Source organism: Platichthys flesus, chromosome 13 (assembly GCF_949316205.1).
Source record: "Platichthys flesus chromosome 13, fPlaFle2.1, whole genome shotgun sequence".
Taxonomy (NCBI): domain Eukaryota; kingdom Metazoa; phylum Chordata; class Actinopteri; order Pleuronectiformes; family Pleuronectidae; genus Platichthys; species Platichthys flesus.
In genome coordinates, this window is record NC_084957.1 from 1,433,301 (window position 1) to 1,454,524 (window position 21,224).

At 47.5% G+C, this 21,224-nt stretch overlaps 1 protein-coding gene and 1 long non-coding RNA gene across 3 annotated transcripts in view; one reads left to right on the forward strand and one right to left on the reverse strand.

Annotated features, from left to right (window-relative positions):
- The window catches only part of vwa8 (von Willebrand factor A domain containing 8), a 46,453-nt gene continuing 25,229 nt past the window's right edge, over window positions 1–21,224 (reverse strand). For both annotated transcript variants that reach the window (XM_062402172.1, XM_062402173.1), the window contains 16 exons: window positions 19,507–19,626; window positions 19,317–19,381; window positions 19,117–19,242; window positions 18,812–18,921; window positions 18,232–18,383; window positions 17,745–17,949; window positions 17,569–17,650; window positions 16,937–17,141; window positions 12,063–12,171; window positions 11,525–11,681; window positions 6,005–6,113; window positions 4,327–4,452; window positions 3,684–3,842; window positions 2,896–2,994; window positions 2,485–2,723; window positions 1–1,610 (listed from right to left, as the gene is read on the reverse strand). In XM_062402172.1, the coding sequence (XP_062258156.1) occupies window positions 1,502–1,610; window positions 2,485–2,723; window positions 2,896–2,994; window positions 3,684–3,842; window positions 4,327–4,452; window positions 6,005–6,113; window positions 11,525–11,681; window positions 12,063–12,171; window positions 16,937–17,141; window positions 17,569–17,650; window positions 17,745–17,949; window positions 18,232–18,383; window positions 18,812–18,921; window positions 19,117–19,242; window positions 19,317–19,381; window positions 19,507–19,626 (2,172 nt within the window). In that variant the 3' untranslated portion in view covers window positions 1–1,501. The remainder of the gene's footprint in view (window positions 1,611–2,484; window positions 2,724–2,895; window positions 2,995–3,683; window positions 3,843–4,326; window positions 4,453–6,004; window positions 6,114–11,524; window positions 11,682–12,062; window positions 12,172–16,936; window positions 17,142–17,568; window positions 17,651–17,744; window positions 17,950–18,231; window positions 18,384–18,811; window positions 18,922–19,116; window positions 19,243–19,316; window positions 19,382–19,506; window positions 19,627–21,224) is intronic.
- LOC133967059 (uncharacterized) lies at window positions 19,211–20,943 on the forward strand. The gene is made up of 3 exons (XR_009924013.1): window positions 19,211–19,348; window positions 19,532–20,291; window positions 20,831–20,943. It is a non-coding gene; the product is annotated as an uncharacterized LOC133967059 (long non-coding RNA).

Consider the following 21,224-nt stretch of genomic DNA (forward strand, 5'->3'; position numbering starts at 1 on the left):
TGAGTGATTAAATGATTTATTAAAAGTTTGTACATTAGGTTTCCAATTTATTTCACATACATTAATAACAACGTACAATTAAATAAAACAATATTATGTTAAATCCCTCAACGTGAAGTCTGAGTGACTTTCATTCCTCTGGTGACTCAGCAGGGGGTTGAAAGTAGGTTATTAAAATCGAGGACGGATCAATAGACTGATGATTTGTTATTGATCCGCTCAGTCAGACAGGAAGTATCAGTGTGAGGATCAGAGGAAGAACTCATGTGTTACTGGGAACACTGGGAACATGTGGCACAGACACAGAGTTTAATCTGACTCACAGCAGGAGGTCTGAGCAGGAAGGAGCTGAGACTCTACTCGCCTGGAAACCTTCCCAACATGTTCCCTTTTCAATCAGCTGGGATTTTACCAGTTTGTTGATCTGAGAATATTTTTACGTCTTTGAAGTTTTTGCCTCATGTTGGTTGAACTGGTGATTTTCAGCAGTTACACACATTTTCCCCACTTCCACCAACAACACCAGTTGTTCTTATTTTGAATTAATTGTTCCAGATAAGAAGTAACCGTTGTCATTCGTCTTTGTAGTAAAGTGAAGAGGTTCTGATTTCACCTCTCGTGGTTTGTGTTTCCTGCATTACACAAAAAACACTTTCCATGAAACTTCTTCACATAGTTTCACTGGAAATATCACAATTATTATAATAACAGCTTCAAATAAATCTAAATAAATCTGACAAACACGACATCTGTTAAAGAAAGGTGATCTGAGATGAGAGTGTGAACCGAACACGTAACACACACAGCTACAGTAAGTACACACTCTAGATTCTGCTGCTAGTTTGTGTGTGTCTGTGTGTGTGTTTAGGAGGTCTGGCAAAGAAAGGCGATCTGAGATATAAGAACTTACACACAGACACACACAGACACACACAGACACACACAGACACACACACACTCTGTGGGGTTGTGCAATGCTGCCTTTAAAGAGCGTGTGCAGTCAGGTGGGAAATTCCCTGGTCACAGTCCCGACATTCCTCAGGAGCCAAGTTGTTGTCCGCGTCCGAGTGTCAGTCTGGTGTGCGACTGTTTCTCTTCCTGAGCGACCGACGAGCAGGAAGTCCAGACTTAGAGAGGCCACCTCAAGTTCACCCCCCCGAGCAAGGACAAAGACGGACGCGCGTGTGCGTCACTGTAACACAATGAAACACAACAGTAGCTGAGGCTGCGTGTTTGATCCCCGCATGAGGCCTGAGGGCGGCTCCAGACTCTCGTGACGTCACTCAGTCTTCTGTCAGGAGCGACAATCGCACTCTGAGGCGACAAAGTAGCTACACACTCCTCAGCTGTCACACTCACACATCATCCTTTACACACCCGACGGCTTCTGTGAAATAATAAACACAACCCGCGCTAAGGACACATCGTGAAAAAAGCTTTTTATAATAAAATGTAGAGTCTGAGATGTGGGTCTCCTCAGATCAGTGAGTGTGTGTTGGTCTCAGGCGCTGGACAACATGGTGGAGGTGAAGATCTGCTGCAGGATCTGTGGGATCTGCTTCGTGTCCATGGCCACGAAGGATCTCCCGGCAGGAAGCGTCTTCTGGAGTCTGACACAAAGACGAGAAGGAAGAACAGATGCTTGAACTCCAGCAACGCTCTCATTTCCCAAAGTAAAAAGACAGACAAGCACTTGTTTGGACACTCAGAGGACATTTCTACAGAGGGACACGGGGACAGAGACATGATGGTTGTGTGAAGCAGCTGCAGCTTCACTCTTCTACTCCATCTTTGCTCTGAGTCAACAGGTAGTTTGTCGTTCAAATGTGAAAACACACAAGTGTCTTTCACACCTTGTTCAGATCTTCAGATTGATCAACTTCCTGTTCCGAGCAGGAGGTTGAACACCAGAGCTGAGGGATGGAGCTTAGCACGTCTGTGTGAATCCACCTGTGGTCTCTAAATATCGTCTTTTAATGTCATTCACAATAAGAGTTAAAAGAAAACAAACAGAAAACCTGTTCCAGTCGGCTCAGTTCTCTCTCTGGTCTCAGGTTCCACTTCTTCATTGTTTCCACGACTTGTGAATAATCTTTTTATCTCATTCTGACTTGAACCTTTTCTCGAGTTCATTTCTACCCGAGTTAAAGAGTCACTGCTCCTTTCATGGATCAGGTCTTTTCTTGTCTCTCTCTACTTTCTGGAATTCTCCAGAGGGTCACGAGCAGCGAGCAGCTCAGGTCACTGCCGCTCTACATTCTGACCCTGAAGCAGAAGCTCTTGAATGGCTCAGGACCAGTGAAGCTCAGATGAGAGGATGTTAATCATTTATCTGCAGAAGGAGCCTGAGGAGCAGGAGAGGATTGAACTCCTTCACGATTCCCTCTAACCTTAAAGTGCAGTTGTTGTTTAGTTTGACAGAATTCCTTCTACCTCAACTTTCTCCTCTTATTTCAAACCTCAACTTGACCCCCCCCTCCTCACCTTTCAGCCTGATCCCCGAGGGACCCGATGAAGATGGCGAAGGCGTTGACCTGCGGGTCAGAGGTCAGGACCTGGGCGAAGCGCTCGGGCCGGATGCCGTAGCGCTCCAGGTTGGCGTCGCTCAGCACGACCACGAAGCGCTCGTCGGCCTCCTCCCTCGCCAGCTGCTTGATGCTGGCGTCCGCGCCCTCCAGCGTGTGGTCGCCGCTCATACAGAACTGAGCGTGGGCGTGCATGGTCTGTGAGACGTGCACGAGGAATCAGGGATTACAACAACCTCATCAGGTGAACTCGATCAATATGATACAAACTAGAAAAACAATAAGTTCATATGTAAGTTTTGAAATAAAGAAATGAGAACTTAGAGGACATGTCAGAGAAGCTCAGAACATGGTGGACCTGTGTCTTCACCTTGAGGACCTGGAGTCTCTGCTTGTTGTCCTTCGGGACCTTGTCCACTGGGACCAGCTCGATGTCGTAGCCGTCGCCCGAGTGTCCCACGATGTCGTACTGCAGAGACGACAACGTGTCAATCATCACACAACTCATCACTCTGACATGCACACACTACACATGTCTACCCCCCCCCCCCCCCGCATGTTACAGGAGGTCGGCCGGGCTCTGTGGGCCTCAGCTGCTGCTCAGGTATCACACGTATGTTCCTCATGAGGACAGTGACGAAGGTTTGTGTCTCGTCTTCGTCGCGGCTGCTGGGGGATATTAATATCAAGCTCCTCTCGTCGAATCAGAATCTGTCATTTTGCACAAACCCATTTTAATTTCCACTTTTCAGAAACCAACCATCCTGAAATTTAATCAAAAATATTAATGTTCACACACAAAAACATAATGTGTAGCGCAGACACACAAGTGAAGGTGTGTGTTCTCAGATGCACTGTTATGTAAGAAGAGTTACGCAAACTACGAGTCGACACTGACATGTGAGGAGGACCAGGTGTGTGTGTGTGTGTCTGTGTGTGGTTGTGTGTGTGTGAGACACTGATATAGGATCAGTATTAGTTGGGTTGAGTGTCACTAGGGGGCCAGATGTCTGTCTCCTCTCTCTTCTCCCTGTCCCTCTCTATGTGTCCTGAGTCTTCCATGTCTCCTGATCCTGTGAGGACGGAGGGACACAGACTGACAGTGTGGGGGGGGGGGGGGGTCGAGCAGTGAACCTTCCTCAGAAACACACGTCTCACCTTGAACTTGTGCTCGTAGCTCTCCAGCGCCTCCATGACCATGCACACGGCCTCCATGGAGCGCTCCAGCCGGCCGTCCACGCCGTTGAAGCGGTACATGCTGCCGGACACGTCGGCCAACACCCGCAGGCGCTTGGGCTTCTGCTGAGGACTGCCCAGCTTCAGACACACGGGGGGGGGGGGGGATCAGAACCGTTAAATGAAAGAAAACACTGAACCTCAGAATAACGTTCTTCACAAGGTCACGATTTCAAAACTGGCTGCAATCATTTCAGAGTGGAACCTCGGGCCAAACCAAAAGTATGCAACACTTGGAGCTAAATAAGGTAGAAAAACATGGTATGCATATTATGGTTAGTGTGTGTTTGTATGATGAGTATGGGAACTATCTCAGAGCCGTGTGTGTGTGTGTGTGTGTCTGTGTGCACGTATGTGAGCTCCAGCAGAAACGCAGGCTGTAATAATAATCTCACACACACCACTGGAATGTGCCGTCTGACAGATAAAGGTCAAAATTATGTGTGTGAGTCTGGGAGTGTGTGTGTGTGTGTTTGGAGATGTGGCAATATTTCAGCATGGTTTAAATGTATGCAGCAGCAACACACATTCACACACCAACACACAGACACACACACACACACACCTCTGGTTCCAGCTCTCCTCTGCGTTTATAGATGGACTTCTCTCCAGTGAGTCCATCGATGATTTTAGCATCGTCCAGTTCACCCAGTGCCTGGTTCTTCAGCCACTGTCGCTCCTTCCCTTTAGCCTGAAAAACACACACACACACACACACACACAGACACACACACAGTTAAGTCAATAATAACAGAACACCCATTTCAAAATGTGTCTGAGGAAGAAGATTTCATCTTGGTTTGATATTCAGATTCTGCAGATTGTGAAACAAGGCAAAGCAAAGCAATCCAGACAGTTGCATTGTTCTCTCTCACACACACACACAGACACACACTCACAGACACACACACACTCATCACTGACACATCACAGACTTATTAAACCGTCTACAACCGGAGTCTTTATGTCATCCCCAGAGAAAACCTCCTGATCTCTCCTCAATGCAGAAGAAGTGTGGGGAACTCTCAAGGTTCGCAGGTTGAAAAGCGGGAATCGAACATGTGACGCTGTCTGGGCCGTGGTCCTCCTCAGAGGACGATGCTCGGTCAACACGGGGCCCGGTGTTTATCTCCGGCACGCCAGGCCATTGTTGAGAGACTAATTCAGAGGGGTTTCCCAAAGGGGAGATGGTGGAAACAATGTGTTATCAGCTTACTGAACGCCTGCCAGTGTGTGTCTGTGTGTGTGTCTGTGTGTGTGAGTCTGTGTGTGTGTGTGTGTGTGTCTTAAATCACTCTTCAGGTATGATAAAGACAACATGACTTCACGGCGTCACGCCCGCAGGGATCATTATAATCTCCATCGTCTTCACAGAGGGAAAAAGCCCCGAGGCCACGAGCAGCAACACAAACAATAACCAATGTTCAGGCTCAAAGTCAGAGGAGGCAGCAAACACCTGGATGCAGACAACACGCACACACATGTACACAAAAACACACAAACACCCACCCACTACAGTGTATACAAACAGAGCTTCACACCTGGACAGGAGAATAATAGAGCAAGGCTCAGTGTCGTCGCTCTGTAATCATGTCTGCATGCTGCATGATTTTCCTCTCGTCACACACACACACACACACACACAATCTTGCACACAACCCCCCCCCCACACACACACACACACTGAGCCTCACTTGAGTGCACTGTTCCCCTGAGACGCTCAAACAAAAGCAGGAAAGTCTAAATCAAAATAATGAAACAGAGACAATATCACATCCTGGATGTTTGACCCCCCCCCCCCCCCCCCCCTCACCCATTCAGCCAATCAGATGGCTCGAGGGGGACAGCGCCCCGGCCTTCCTGCCCTGACATCACGTGTGAGGCTGTGTCAGGTCAACAACTTTACGACTACACAACTTCAGCTGACTGCAGTCCTCACTGTACAGAGAGCAGGAGCTGATTCATATACAATGACAGTTTAATGTATTTATGCTTGGAAGTATGACACACTGAATATATATATTTATCTGCTATAGTATTATAGACATACTGTATATATATATATACACATGTATCATACTGGCACTAGACTGAATCAGTTTGAGTGACAGCCTGGGTTGTTTGACGTGGTGAACTCAGGGGTTTATGATCCTCTGACCTTCATCTGAGCAGCAGACACTAGATCAGATGGTTGTGCACTCATGTGATCAGAGGCGAGGAGGAAGAGTTTGTTGGAATCTGACCTGCAGACTGTCCAGGACGATCCTCAGGGACTGGACCTGCCTCATGACGGCGCTGGAGAAGCGCTTGTAGGTGGAGGCGTCGTATTCGCTCATGTTGATCTCCTTCAGCCTGACGTGGGAGGACACACACACACACAGACACACATTTGTTTTTTTAGTTATTTGATGATATGAAAAAGGGCTGAGACGTCATGATTGACAGATGACACTGGACAGGTGATTGGTCAAGCTTGTGTATGGGTGGGAACTTGACATCCAGGTACAAGCTACACGCGATGTCATCGGCAGCATCGTATCTGAGATGTTTTGGCTTCTTCTCTGGATACTCGTAGTGAGTGGAGACGCTTCAGCCATCTTGATTGATCATCTGGAACAGGGTCAGTGTTGTTAGACTGTGTGTGTCTGTGTGTGTGTGTCTGTGTGCTCCTTCCAGAACACACCTGTGGACATGTAGACAACACAGGTGGGCTGCCCCCCCCCCGACCCTAATGGCTCAGTATAATCCCACCTTGCAGGTACTTTCAGGCTCTTATACCGCCACCATGTTTGGACGGTTTGATGTGTGTGTGTGTGTTTGTGTGTGTGTGTGTGTGTGTGTGTGTGTGTGTGTGATCTCTGCCAGGTGTTTGAAACTTTTGGTGACAACCAGACCGTGACAACCACAGAGATTCAGTGACTTCAGAACTGAGGCGGGGGGGGGGCGGGGGCAAGTCTTGCAACAAACCTGTGTGTGTCTGTGTGCGTGTGTGTGATTCTTTGATTGCATGGCTGATGCCAGTGCAGTCTACACAACATATCCAGTGTCATGCCACCAGTCCCTCACACACACAGCTCTGTGCAGCCGTCCTTACGGGGACTTTTCAGTGATCCTCATTCATCGTGGACAACCGGTCTGTCCCCTTAAGGGACATTTAACAGCTGTGTAGAATGTGTCAAAGTTCAAATTAAAATAAAAAAATCTTGTTTTCTTACAGGAGGAATCAAGCTTTTAAATGTTCAGGGATGAAATAACTTTTAACTCATCAGCTAAACGTTCAAATGAATCCAAATTAATAAAGAGGAGGAATCTTTCTTGTTTCATAGCTTTAAAAAACATTTGAGAATTTTCCTCTATTGGATATTCATGAATACATGTTTCAGTGGATTCATACAATCATTTACCCTGTTACTCAAGTTATAGTTATCTTCAATCTGCTCCGGCAGGTCACACACACACACACAGTCATCCTGAGGAGTGGTACACTGCACAGTGACTTCCCTAAAGATTCCTCTGTGTGTGTGTGTGTGTGTGTGTGTGTGTGTGTGTGTGGCAAGCACACCCTCTGCCCAGTGGCCGTAGCTATTTCCTTTAAATTCCTGAACCTTGATTTCAGAGCGCAGATACACAACGTGTGTGTTTTGTTTTGACGAGGAGATTGAACACTGAACTTTCACACACACAAAAACAACGACCACAAAAACAAAGAGGGAGGTGGACACGCCCACCAACTCCACAATTCCTCCACACTCTGGACAAACAGCAGCTTCCTGTCCACAGACCTCTCTGCCAGTACATCACAACAACACACACACACTTCCTGAGCTCTGATCTGTTTTTTATTGTTATTTTAATAAAAGTACAAAACGAAACACAACTTGAGTCCAGGACCTCCTGCTGCGTTGTTCACGTCTTCTTTTCCTTTTTGGTTTACTGGCAGGGGACAACCAACATCAAGATGCACTACCGCCACCTACTGTGTGTTTCAATATCCTCCTTCCTCTTCTTCCCCATTCGGTAGCCTATCTCTTATTACACTTGTTATTTGATGGCTCCTCCTTCGTTCAGTTGAGTGGCGGATGAGTTATCTAGCCCATGTTAAAAGATTTTGTCCAATCCTCTCTCCCTATTCCAAAGGTAACTTCTATTTCCCAGCTGAGTACTCCCTCTCTCCTCTTGAGCTTTTCTCGTTCTCGAACTCACTTATTAAAGACGAGCAGAGGACTCGGACATCCTCCGCAATTCACGACTGAAAACGGCATTAAAACACGGGTCTTTGATCCAGAGGCCGGGCTTTCTGCCTAGCAATGGTTTCTATAAGAGTCACAATCTTTTTGTGGCTTTGATCTTCAAAAGTATTTGAGATCTTTAACAATTTCGTTGCTTCTTTACCATGTCTTTGATGTGTCTATATAACTTATGGTTGGAAGAAGAGAAAGAAGAGAAGATAAAAGGAGAGGATTCCTTTCATGTTCTGTATCAAAGACGTTTTGTTCTAGGTAGGTCCTCAGCAGAGCTAAGTGGGAAGTGTTTAGGTGTCAGAGAAGGAAATGGATCAAACAGACGTGAATCCAGATATCAACCAGGCTGTAAAACAAAGGTTTCCCATGGATCCATGTGTTTCTCTGGAGCTTCCCAGCGCGACGGTTGAAACTATTCGCCTTCAGATCGAGGAGCTTTACAGCAAGCTGACCGTGGAGCAGTGGCAGCTGCTCAAATCAGAAACACCAGACAACGTCACCAGGTTTCTGTTGGCAGAACTTCTTCTGAACATGACTCTGTCTGTGTCCTCGGACCTGTTCGCAGCACATGGACACAACGACCTTCCCTTCACAGCGGAGAGCGTCCTGTCCAGTCTGGGAGACGCCCTCCGTCAGAGTTTGGCACCGGGCAGCTTAACAAAGTCTGTGATTCTGGATCAACTCACTGAGCTGGTTGCAGAGGAGGTGACCGACAGGTTCACTTCCTGCAGGTATGAGCGCCTGGCCAGCGGTTGCTCCACCGGACAGTGTCACCAGACCTCGGCCAACAAACTGGAGAAGATGGTGCATTGTGTTTGCAAAGTGTTGAAGAGATCTGCCGTGGACATCGAGGGCTTGTTCAAGCCGACACCGCGAAGTCAGAGGACATTTGAGCTTCCTAGAGGGAAACCAACCTCTTCACTCAGCGAATCCTCATCATGCAATTCTGGCTTTGACAGACTGACGTCCTCAGAGTCAACAGCCCGCAGCAGTGACTGTAGGACAAGTGAGCAGGTCCAGGAACTCATTGGGAAGGAGGTGAGCGACATCATCAAACCCCTTGTGGAAGAACTGTCCGAGTCGGACCTGAGTGAGCTGATCTCTGAATCCTCTCTGGAGTTTGAAGCTGCTTCAGATGAGATCTATCAGATAATCACTAAAGAGGAGAGCGTCAAACCATCGGATCCGAGTAGAGGCTCCAAATTCTCAAAGATCTGGAAAGGAGTGGGAAAGAAGATCAAGAAGCTTTTGGCGAAGCTTTTTGCCACAACATCGCTGCTCAAGATGGGGACACGAGTCAGGAAGAAGTTCAGTAAGGAGACCCAAGTCCAGAGCAGTGTGTCAGTCAAGTCTCTGATGGACAGCGTGGAGTCTCTGCTTCTGACCGACACCAAGGACAGAGCTTCACCTGCAAACGCCTCCGTCCTTACCGATGTCCTCTATAGGTACATCACAACTGACATTTCAGTGGTGACTCCAGTTGAAGAGACGAAAGTGTCTGTTCCTAAATCCCACAGGAAGATGTACTCGGACATCCAGGAGAGAGTGATCAATTTCCTGCCACTGATGAACTGGTGGTTCTCCAAAGAGGCCGGTGACTACACCGAGAGGGTGACCTCGGCTTTAATGGAGATTGAATCAATCGTAGTGTCTCCGGTCTCAGAGATCGACACTGCAGAGGAACAAGAAGCGTCCTGCAAAAAGACGTATGTCCGTCTCCTCATGGAGCAGCTCGTCAATCGAGTGTATACGAAGGCCAAAGTCAACTTGTTCTGTGACGAACCAACAAAGCTCATCCAAAACCTGTTTGAAAAAACATGGGTCGAAGTCCAAGACATTGACTTCGACATGTCCCCAAAAATAATCAATGTCCTCCACAAGACCGTGTTCAAGGACCTGTGCAAGACGTGGGGCTGTCCAGAGATGCTGCTTCTCTCCATTCATCTGAAAGAACCAGAGGTCGAGCAAAGAATCGCCGCCTCTATGAAAAGAAGCATGACCAAAGGAAACAGGTTCTTCAAGTGAGAAGAATCTTCAAACTGAAGAAATCTTATTATTATTATTAATATTATTATTATTATAATTATAATTATAAATATTATTATTATTATTACTATACTATATTGAATTGAACGTGTTGAAGTGTGGATTTACTCTGGGTGCTCCAGTTTAACACATGTAACCAATCCTTAATAAAATCAAGTCATAATCAAATGTTTCCCATTTTCTGAATTCTAAATATTCCACTCACACTAAAGTCTGAGTGTTTTACAGATGGAATTATTCACTGGATGATTGTTGGTCTCATAAACGTGTCGACTGAGGTTCACACATTTTGAGTATGAATATCAACACAGTGGAAATCTCTTTATGATTCATATACATGGCCGATCACTATATCCATGATCCATATTAGCAGTTTCCACAGTGGTGTGTGAGTGTAAACACATGGGGGGTGGGGTGGGGGGGGGTACTCAGGAGCTTATAGGAGGATCAGAGTTTAACCTAAAGCTAAGACAACAGAGTGAAGTAGAAGGTGTGGAACAAATGTGACGGAGGAGCCAGCTTGTGATATGAAAAGTAAAGTGGTGCGAGGACGCAGCTGTAACCAGCATGAGGCAACAGGATCTACTGGGAACTTAGCTGGATACTGATCGACAGGGAGGGGGGGGGGGGGGGGGGGGGGTCATTCAGAGAAGTGAGTGATTAAGACCGAGAGAAGATGAGAAAACAGGAGATAAAACAAAGAGGGGATAGTCGCAGAGGTCGTCCTCTCGGTGTGAAAGCAGCCAGTGTGTGAGGAGGACCCTGCAGGAAGGGGGGGGGGGGGGGCACGGAGGGTGGGGGGGGGAGTAAAGAGAGTGAGGCTGATTGAAGCAACGACGAACAGAGGCGGCCTTCATGGTGGAGCTGGTTGAAAGAGGTTCCCTCTCAACGCCACACACTGAGGCCAATGTGTGTTCACTGTAGGCACGCACAGGCTCACACATCCACCCACACACACACACACACAGAGACACACACACACACACACACACACACACACACACACACACACACACACACACACACACACACACACAGAGAACACAGTGGGCCCTACCACTCTGTTCAACCATCCAGCTGGGGGCAGTGCAACCGGTGGTTATTAGGACTGATCACCGAACCTGGGACTGAGCAGGAAACCCAACTACACACACACACACACACACACACACACACACACACACACACACACACACACACACACACACACACACACACACACACACACACACACACACACACACACACACACACACACACCTGTTCCACATTACACACATCACACACTTCAGCTCTGGGTGGTTTCAAAGGTGGAAAACAAGATTGTCGGTCCAAAACATCTGCCCCCCCCCCCGTAGAGCCAAATCCATTTGGATGGGGGTTATTAGCCGGCGTGGAGCCTGCCGCCCTGCGCGGTGCACTGCAGGCACTCCTCAGCCTGTGATCACTTCACTTCCTGTCTTTAACTCAGCCTACCTTTCTTTGAACGCCTTCTCAGCCATTTCACGAGCTGCTTTACGGACGTCTTCTGGGACCGCGTCCTTCTCAGCCTGGGAAACCTGGTGGACCTTGTGTCCTGCGTCCAGGCGGTAGGGCCCCCCCTTTCCACCCAGACCGGCCGTGTCTCTGCCACCTGCAGACAAACGTCAGTTCATTACTATTGACCCAGTAGAAGGACATTGTTACTGCAGACACATAGAGATGCTGCAGTTTATGGTTTATGTACAATCGATTGATGAACTTGTACTGACGTGAGGTCACTGTGACCTTGACATTTGACCTTTGAGCACCAAATCCTAATCAGTTTGTTTTTGAGCTCCAGTGAATGTTTGAACCCAATGAGAGGAGACGGGCTCGTGTTGTTCTTGAGATATAAGAATGGGACGGACAGATTAACCAAAACAAATAAAGCTTCAGCCAATGGGTGCTGCCGGTGCAGAGGCATAGCAACATGCTAATGCTAACGGCTCCACCTCAGATATCCATCAGTGGTTTTCAATAGAGGTCTGTGTACCTGTGCCTCCTGCCCACTGGTTCCCCCCCACATGAGGGTCGTTGTTGGCATCGATCTTGCCGTGTTTTGGGGCGGAGACATCCAGACCGCTTTCCCTCTGGACGGTGATCTGTGAGGAGAGACGCTGGGGGGGTAAGTTTCAACCCAGAACTTGAACAGACACAGTCGACTTAATGTGTTTGGATTGAACAACATTGAAAGTTACTCCAAACCACTCAGGGAACCGAGTGTTATCAGAATATATGTGTTTTTAGACGAAACCAGGTTTAAAACGCTTCCTGTAAAAATTACCCTGCTCTTCCAAATATGGTCACTTCTGGATTTAAAAAAAAAACAAGATGGAGGAACAGATATATTGTCAAACTGGAGGCTTGAGTCCAGCTTCTCACAAACCAGCGGGTGATGTCACGGTGGAAGTGACAGTGGGTGTCATGACCTCCTCTCACAGTTGTGAAACTGTCACAAAGGAATCAGTCTATTTTGGGTTTAGCCTCATGCAGCACTGGTGTTTCACTGGTCTTCCTCTTTTCGATGGTGGGAGTCGTCCCACTTTCCACTAGAAGAGAATCTGGAGGTTAAGCAGAAACACAGGCTCTCCCAGCCTGAGAGCAGGAGGGAGCGGGGGGCAGAGCTTTGGAGTTTCACGTCCGTCTCAATGGCACCAGAGGAGCCAAAATCAGCCTGCTGGCCCCCCCACTGGGGCAGCCAGCCAGAGTCTGAGGGAGCGAGGGAGGAGGGGGGAGGAGGGGGGAGACTGAGCGTCTCCCCTGAGGTTCAGCTGCATTCTTACAAATGGCAAGAATTTGAATGGTATCGGTGGGGGATGAGGTTTTTCTGTAAACTGTGGAACGCTTTGCTGTGTGTGTCCTTGTGTGTCTCTGTGTGTGTGTGTGTGTGTGTGTGTTTCACAGTCTGAGCGGTTGAACGGACACTTATCAAGCAGGAGCAGGAGTCCAGCTGAGAAGGACCCCACCTCTCCTTCAGCTGACCAACTGTCCACACCTCAAACTGACACACACACACACACACACACACACAGACACACACAGACACACACTGTCAGCTCTCTATATTTAGTGCAGATTAGGAGCGTGGGCCTGATACCTGTCAGATTATGGAGACGAGATCATCTCGTACAGTCGATCTAATGTAAGTGATGATTCTCCCAGTATGTTTTATGGCTGTGGGAGCTTCCCACTAACAGAACAGATGTAAATACCAAGCAGACTGGTTTTAAACCAGTGCACGTGCACCATGTTACGATCCTCAGCCTTTCACACGCCAGCCTCCCATGAGGAAGTTATTAAGTTTGGATATAATCACTCACTGTAAACATTTATGGGACAGGGAGGGGGGGGGGGGGGGGGGGTCTTCACTGTCCCATTCCGAGCTCTCTCTGGTTACTGAACGTCAGCGCTCGGTGCCATAGCTCGGTAGTGAGGCGAGGGGTCAGAGGTCAGAGCCGCTGGCGTCACCACAGCTCACCTTCAGGAGCCACCGGCCATGTGACCGCGCTCTGCTTTCACAGGAACACACACGTGTCAGTGACGGACTCACACAGCGCATGCAGCGAGAAGCAGCAACGCAACACGAGCTGCACTGCTGCACCATGTTGGGAAACGAGGGGGGGCACCTGAGGAGGGGAATAAGGCTTCAAAGGCTGGACTGGTGGCCTGTGACAGAGATAGACACCCACACACACACACACACACACACACACACACACACACCCACACACTAACACACACACACTTCCCCTGGCGTCTGCCGGGCACTGATGCACACATTTTTTCCAGGTGTCTGTCACGTCTGGAAGTTGATCTGTCAGGACTCCGGCTTGTTCCAGTAATCTCCCACGTCAGCGCCCCTCTATGGATGAAACTCTCTCCCTGGTGAAAGTGTGGCTTCACTCCGGTGACTCGGTCGCTCTGGACTCGGCCGGTGAAGAGATGACGACTGCTGCTATTCTGGGTTTTAGCAGAAATGATGAGTGACACTTTACGACGTCCATGGATTTTGAGCTCAGAGCGAAGTTCAGGTTCTCCGGTTGTGAAATAGAAGCATGAGTCTTGTGGATGATGTGTGTGTGTGTCAGTGTGTGTATGTGTGTGTCTGAGAGTGTGTGTGTCAGTCTTACTACATGAAGATGATCCAACAGGAGAAAACTCACCTGCAGCCGTCTGCCTCTCTACTGGTCTGACTCTTGTAATGCACAGTGATTAATGCTCAATTAATAAAATCAGCAAAATTACCACATCTACAGAAAGATTACATTAAACTTCAATGAATTGAGAAACTGTGAGAACAGTAGAGCATAAAAACACACTCATACAGTCAATGAGACAAAGATGAGGTCTCATAAGAGAGAGCTAGACGAAGCGTGAGGAGCTGGAATACAAATATCTAAACAGTTCTCCCTCTAGTTAGTCAGATATTAAGTCTTCATTGGAAATAGAATAGACACCAATTTCGGATTTAGGTGTGAGGGTCACAAGCCAAAAATATCTAAAGACATCACTTCACTAACTGAGGATGTTTCATTACAAAGAGAAAATGAAGAGATTACATGATTAAAGAATTCTCGTTGCATTATCTACTGAAAACCGTTATTACTGAAGAGAAGGGAAACACCTTCCTTTTGAAATAAGATTAATTTTGTTTATGTAAATGAGTAAATATAAAATGTAAGCTCTAGTGTGATGTCATATATCAGGATGTGGTGAAAGACACAGGGAGCGTGTCGCCGGCTGTGAAGCGGAGGAATCTTTTTCGAGTGTGGGAATAGATTTCTCGACCCCACCCTCCTCCTGTCAATGAGTTTCTTTCTCTCTCTCTCTTTCTTTTCTTTTCTCTCAATCTCTCATACACATCTTGTCTTGTAGGATTAACAGCCCCATAAATTTCTGATTCTCTCTTTAGGCGCCTGAAGGCAGAATGTGTGTGGGTGGGTGGGTGCAGTGACCATGTTGTTGTGTGCTACGAAATGTGTGAACCTATATGCTGGTGTGTGTGTGTGGGGGGGTGTGTGTGTGTGTGTGTGTATGTGTGGGTTCAAACTCAGGCCTGTACTTGAATGTGTCTGCAGAAAATGAACGTGATTGATTTTGATCGTGTCTGAATGTGTCCTCGTTTCTTCGAGAATCCAAAGATGTGCAGGTGAACATCAAACTCCACAGTTTAACCTCTGAAGGAACAGTGCACGTGAACAGTGCACGTGAACAGTGCACGTGAACAGTGCACGTGAGAGATGAGAGGTAAAAACAACAGTATTTTATAATAAAGTGTCAGTTGAGTGAATGTGCTGACGTTCCAGTGGAAACCTGCAGACACCTGCTCGGCGCCAGCAGCACCAGGACGTGACCTGCACCCGCCGACAGATGACTGATGTCTCCACTGTGTGTGTGTGTGTGTGTGTGTCTGTGTGTGTGTGTATTGATGATGTCAGGGTGGGTGTAATGCAGAATTGTCAGACTGAGGCTAAAGACAGATGAGTGGGGATTAACATGTCCTCTGTTATTTAAACCTGTTATTAACCTCCGCACAAAAACAAGTCAGGAGGTTTGTGTGCTTTCTTTCATTCTTTCTTGTTATCGGTGGTGAAACAAAGTGTGCGACAGGGCACGGGTTTGTGTACCGTGTGCAAACAGGTGAGTCGCACCGAGGTGAGTTGTGTCAACAGCTTGTAAGGTAGTGAATCTGTGAGCTGACATACAGAGGCAGGTATGTTTAAATACAGTAGAGCTACTGTTGTTAGCATGCAGAGCACAGGGAGAGTCTGTGTGTGTCTGTGTGCGTCTGTGTGTGTCAGTATGTGTCTATGTGTGCGTCTGTGTGTGCGTCTGACCTATAGTCAACTGAAGGAGCCTCATCAAAGACGATGGGGGCCAGAAAAGGTTCTGTGAGAGTTTGAGTGTATTAACGTATCTATACTTGTAAACCATGTGTATGATGTGTATTTTGCAACTGTGTGAAAATGCAAATACTTTACAATACAAGTACTACTTTTTCAGTACTTTACTTAAACCTGTTTTTAGTTTATTATTTTTAATTTGATTTGAAGTAGGTGGTTTAAGTGAAACAAACTTTGAACTACATTAAAGTGAAATGAGTCTTTGCTCTGATGCAGTCGATAGAAGTGATCTCCAGAAGTAACCTTTTATATTATGAGTACATTTCAGAGCCTGTACTTTTATACTTCTACTTGAATCAGTACTTGTACTTGACACAAGAATCTGTATATCTTCTATTCTTGTAAAGAACGTGTGGACTATAACCACCTGTGATGTCATGTGATATATCTTTGCACTGTGGCTTCTTCCTGCTCACACAAACACACAGAACTCAGTTTTATGATCTGATCTGAAACGTTATGAATCCTGTTTGGATGTAGAGTCACTAAGCAACGTTATCCAGTCTCATGATCGGCCTCCTCGACTCCTTCATGTCAGCCCATGTTGGGTCTCCTCTCTATCTGCTCAGAACAAGATAACGGCTCCTGCATCTGGAAGGTTCCTTCTCCGGGGAATTCACTGGGTGTGTGTGTGGGCACCTGAACAATGGTGCTCAGTGTGCTGGTCTGAATGTTCTGACCCGTACTCAGGGTCAAACCTAATGAATGCCCGTCCACTCATAAACACCCACACTGGGCCGGTCCTGGGCCTGGAAACACTCCGGGCAGCGTGAAGTCAGGAATGTTCCAGCAGCTAAGACACTTTGTCCGAGGGACAGACGTCCACTGGTTGTTCAGTCCACAGGATCATTACTGAAGTGGCACTGCCCCCCAGTGGTGTTGAGAGAAACTACAGGCTCCACACAACTCTCCTCACACCACAAAGTAGTTCAAACTGGGATGTTATTTCAAACTGGGATGTTACCTGTATGGGTCTGCCGTCCTCTGTTCCAATCATATTTCTCCATTCCAGTAGCGATCGCTGCAGGTTGTCCAATCCCGTCTCCCACAGCCGCACGTACCCGCCCATATCCACTGAGACCACGCCCCCAGAGCCGAGGGGGGCGATGACCACGTCCGACTCGGACACTTTGGACAACCAGCTGGTGTACGGAGACACTGTCATGGACCTGCAGGTCGGGAATATGAAGGAAAGGAACTTAGAAGATTCATCACAAGGACGTCAACATTTTCTAAATCTCCAAATTTGTAAATTATGTTGTCAATCAGGAAAAAGTTGTATATTAAAAGGACTGAGCGAGAAATGAAGGATAGAAAACAAAACTATCAGAAACAAAAAAAATTCTGTAAATAGAAGCAGATATATGAGTCTCTTCTGTTTCAACGTTAATTATGATTTCTTATGAATTTATTTAATAGTAAAAGCAAAATGTATTCTTTGGTGACACAACTAAATGAAATACCGACACAAATATTTGTTTGAACATAATTTTGCAAGCTTAGACACATAAATGTTGTTGCAGTAATATTCCTAAATGCTGTTCCGCCTCCGACCATTAGGGGGAGCCAGAGGACGCAGCATCATGTTCTTGTTACCTCGGCACTGGGATGTATTTGACCTTCTTGGAGTTCAGGTCAGTCACCTCCAGATACGCCGCCGTCATCGGAGGCGTGACGTCTGAGTGACCAACAAGAACACAAACCACAATCTACGTTTCAACACATTTTCCAAGTTGTAAACAAAACTTCTATGTGATGATCTGAACTCTGACCTTTGGGGTAGACCTCCTTCAGGGGCACCTTGCTGGGCGGAAGGGCTCGGACGACCTGATTGGCTGAGAGCAGACTGACGCAGTTCACCTGTTTGGCCGCACTGGACTGAGGCCCGCCCCTCAGGAACATGTGACCCCCGCTGTCGCTGCTCTTCATCGCCGTCAGATCATCGGGCCTCGTGAAGCTGTACACCTCGTTAGGGGACTGGACCAATCAGAGAGCAGGAGCAGAAATATCACTTATTACTTTTCATCCATGTTCTCCTGTGAAGCTGAGAACCTGACGCCACTAAACCACGGATACATGAGAAGGTCTATGAGACGTGATGAGTCTCTACAAACTACTGGAGAACGTCCAGAGCACCTCAGGAGTTCAGTTCAGCGTCTGGAGCAGCTCCAGGTTCAAACACTAAACCACCTGACCTCCTTCAGGTGCTGCTCCCTGAGGTCGACTAGAACAACTTCTCGATCTGACCTTTGAACTCACCATGAGGTCTGGGAAGCCCACGACGACCCGTGCGAAGGAGCTGCTGTCGGCCAGTAGGCGGTTTGGAGAAACGATCTTCTGGTTCAGAGCGGCGCTGAGGTTCTCGTTGGGCAGCTGGTCACGGGACAGCATCTGAGGTATGGACACATCGGCTGGGGGGGGGGGGGGGCACGGAGGGAGATAAAGGCAACAGATGAATTAAAGATGCTGATGTCTTTAGAGCAATTAGAGAAACATCTAACCCTCTATTAGCATCGTGCTAAGTTAAATGTAATGTTCTGGTTTTCATTGACTCTTCTGGTCTACTTCCTGGTCTTGCAGTCACAGCCCCTCACCAGTAGGGGGTGCTACAGCCCCTCAGGACCCCCCCTTCCAGTGTCCTGGCTCTAGTTTGTTGGAGGTTAGTCTAAACTTCCTCTTTTGTTCACACTCTCTGTGACGTGCACTGATATGAATATTAACTGGAACAGGCCAGGTTCACTAGTCGACATGTGGCTGACGGAGCACACGACTATTTCTCCACAGATCTGATGTGTTAATAATAATAATGTACATTATAATCTAAATGCTCTGTGTGTACCTGAGCCGGCTCCGTGGCCTGAGTCGGCCCCGTCCTCACTGATGCTGTGGAGCTGACACACTCCGGACTCCTCTGCTGCCATGTGCATGGGCTTGGTCAGCAGGAACTTCCTGTGGAGTGAAGACCCACAGTTACACTCACTCACATTATAATTACAATAATCACATTAGAAGTAATTCCCTGTTTGCTGGTGGAGAGCAGTCTCAGTTCTCAGTTTTTTTATATTTAATTAAGGCACAGTGGTTGTTTTAAACCTGCTTGATTTAAGAGAGTGGCCGAGGGAGCACTGGAGATCCATCACTCACTTGTTGGTGTTGCTCTCCAGCAGGAGCCAGCGGTCCTCTGCCACCAGGAAGACGGCCTTCAGGTTGATGGGGAGGGAGATGGAGTGGACCCGGCCCTCCAGCACGTCCAGCACCTCCAGCTGGTTCCTGTGAACACACACACTCAGAATCTAGGTCCTGCACCTGGAGACGCTGCGTGTTGAGGACAGTCTGGTTCTCACCCTTCCTCCTTGAAGAAGAGAAGCCAGTTTTTGTGAGCGAACTCGCGGCACATTTTATAACCTCCCTGCAGAAATGAAATACACAACATGTTTAATTAATTATTGTTTGTTCAGTGATTCAAAGTATCTACACAAAGTTGATCACTGGAGTCATGAGACGAGCTGATGGAGAGATGCTGACGCCTCTGACCTGCTGCTCTTTACTGCTCCACCAGTTGGAAGCCTTGCCGGCGGGTTGATCCCCGTCTGGAGACAGCAGCAGCCTCCGCACGGCGCCCGTCACCAGGTCCACGTGGAGCACCGTGTTACTCTGGTGAATAAAGCAGAATGAAAGATTTTAAACTCCTGAGTGATTCTGGCCTTAGTGAAGTAAACATACTTCCACCTGCAGACGCCAGGCCTCTGCACAGTGATTCTAACGTTTCTAGTTTAACAACTGAAATCATAACCAGCACTAGTACAGATTCCTCTTTGCATCATGACCCATGGAAATCTCAAGCTTAACAAACAGATGATGAAAACAAAACCTCTTTGTTCAACGTAAAAAATGGAACAAATATCAATGGACAGAGATAATGATTGAAATACGTGGTTTATTAAATGTGATGATCATGTTCGGATGCAGTTTGATGAATCCTCCATTCATCATTTTCTAACTAAATAGATCAAACACCTAATTCCATAAACAACTGTTTTTCATTCAAGATCCTTTAATAATTCTCTAGAAATCAGTGACATCAACATTAATAACTTCTTCTTGGGTCTCGTCTCATCCTGACATGGAAACCACTCCAGCAGCTCCTGCGTAATGCTGCTGACTAACAAATTTCATTTCTATTGATCATGTTTCAGTGCAGATCTATTTAAACCATCTGCTACCAATGATGAAGACGTCATGTTCACTGTGCATGGTGAGTCCGTTCACAGCCACCAGGGGGCGCTCTGCTCCACAAGGTTCTGTCTACTGCTGTCCAGGTGACTACGACTAATGTGAACACTTGACTGCAACTTAGTTCAATTGAATTCAGATCGACTCACTGTGCCTGTGTGCTTCTGTGTTTGTGTGATGACTTCATTCATATCAGATACCTGTGTGTGTGAGTGTGTGTGTGTGTGTCTGTCTGTGTGTGTCTCTGTGTGTGTGTGTGTGTGTGTGTGGCGGGTGAACTGTGCACAAGGCTTTCGTCCGTGACGCACTAGGCTTCATCTTCAATTGAGTTTTATGAGCGGGGCCCCGGGGGAGCTGGCCCCGGCCCCCGGCTGCCCTGCTCCTCTCTAATGGTTTCCTTATGGCCTCTGATTCCTGACATCCACACACTACTGTGCTGAGCCGCTCCGAGAAGCAAGAAACCTCATTTCCTGCTTCTAAACATACACACAGCTCGAGTGTGTGCATGTGTGAGCACACGTGTGCGTCCTGCATGTGGATGTGTGTTCTGACAGGCTGTGGTGTTTTGTGTGCGAGTAATGGAAAAGCTGCACACGTAATTGTGTCTTTGACTTTGTTTGTGCAGAGCCCAGAAGTATGTGAGTGCACGTGCAGAGGTGTGACAGCATTGCAGGACATGCGTGTGTGTGTGCATGTGCCTGGTGTGTTCCCCGATTTTCCTGGAAGGCCGATTGACCGGTGAGCGAACCCATGTTGTCTGGACCTTTTCATTTTTAGACAGACGCAACACGATCCATCACGGAGGTATTTTTAGACTCGCTCCTCTCGCCTGATACGCAGCAGCTGTGAGAGAGAAGCTAACGAGCTCTGTCCTCGTCCCGCGCTCGTCTGTCTCGGTCTCATGGGCTGAGAGACATTCTGCAGCAGGACAACCGCTAACCGCCGAGCAATTTCAAGAAACTCTAAACTCTATTTTAAATCTGCGAGGAATCTGTGGTCGTCCACCGAAGAGTAAAACA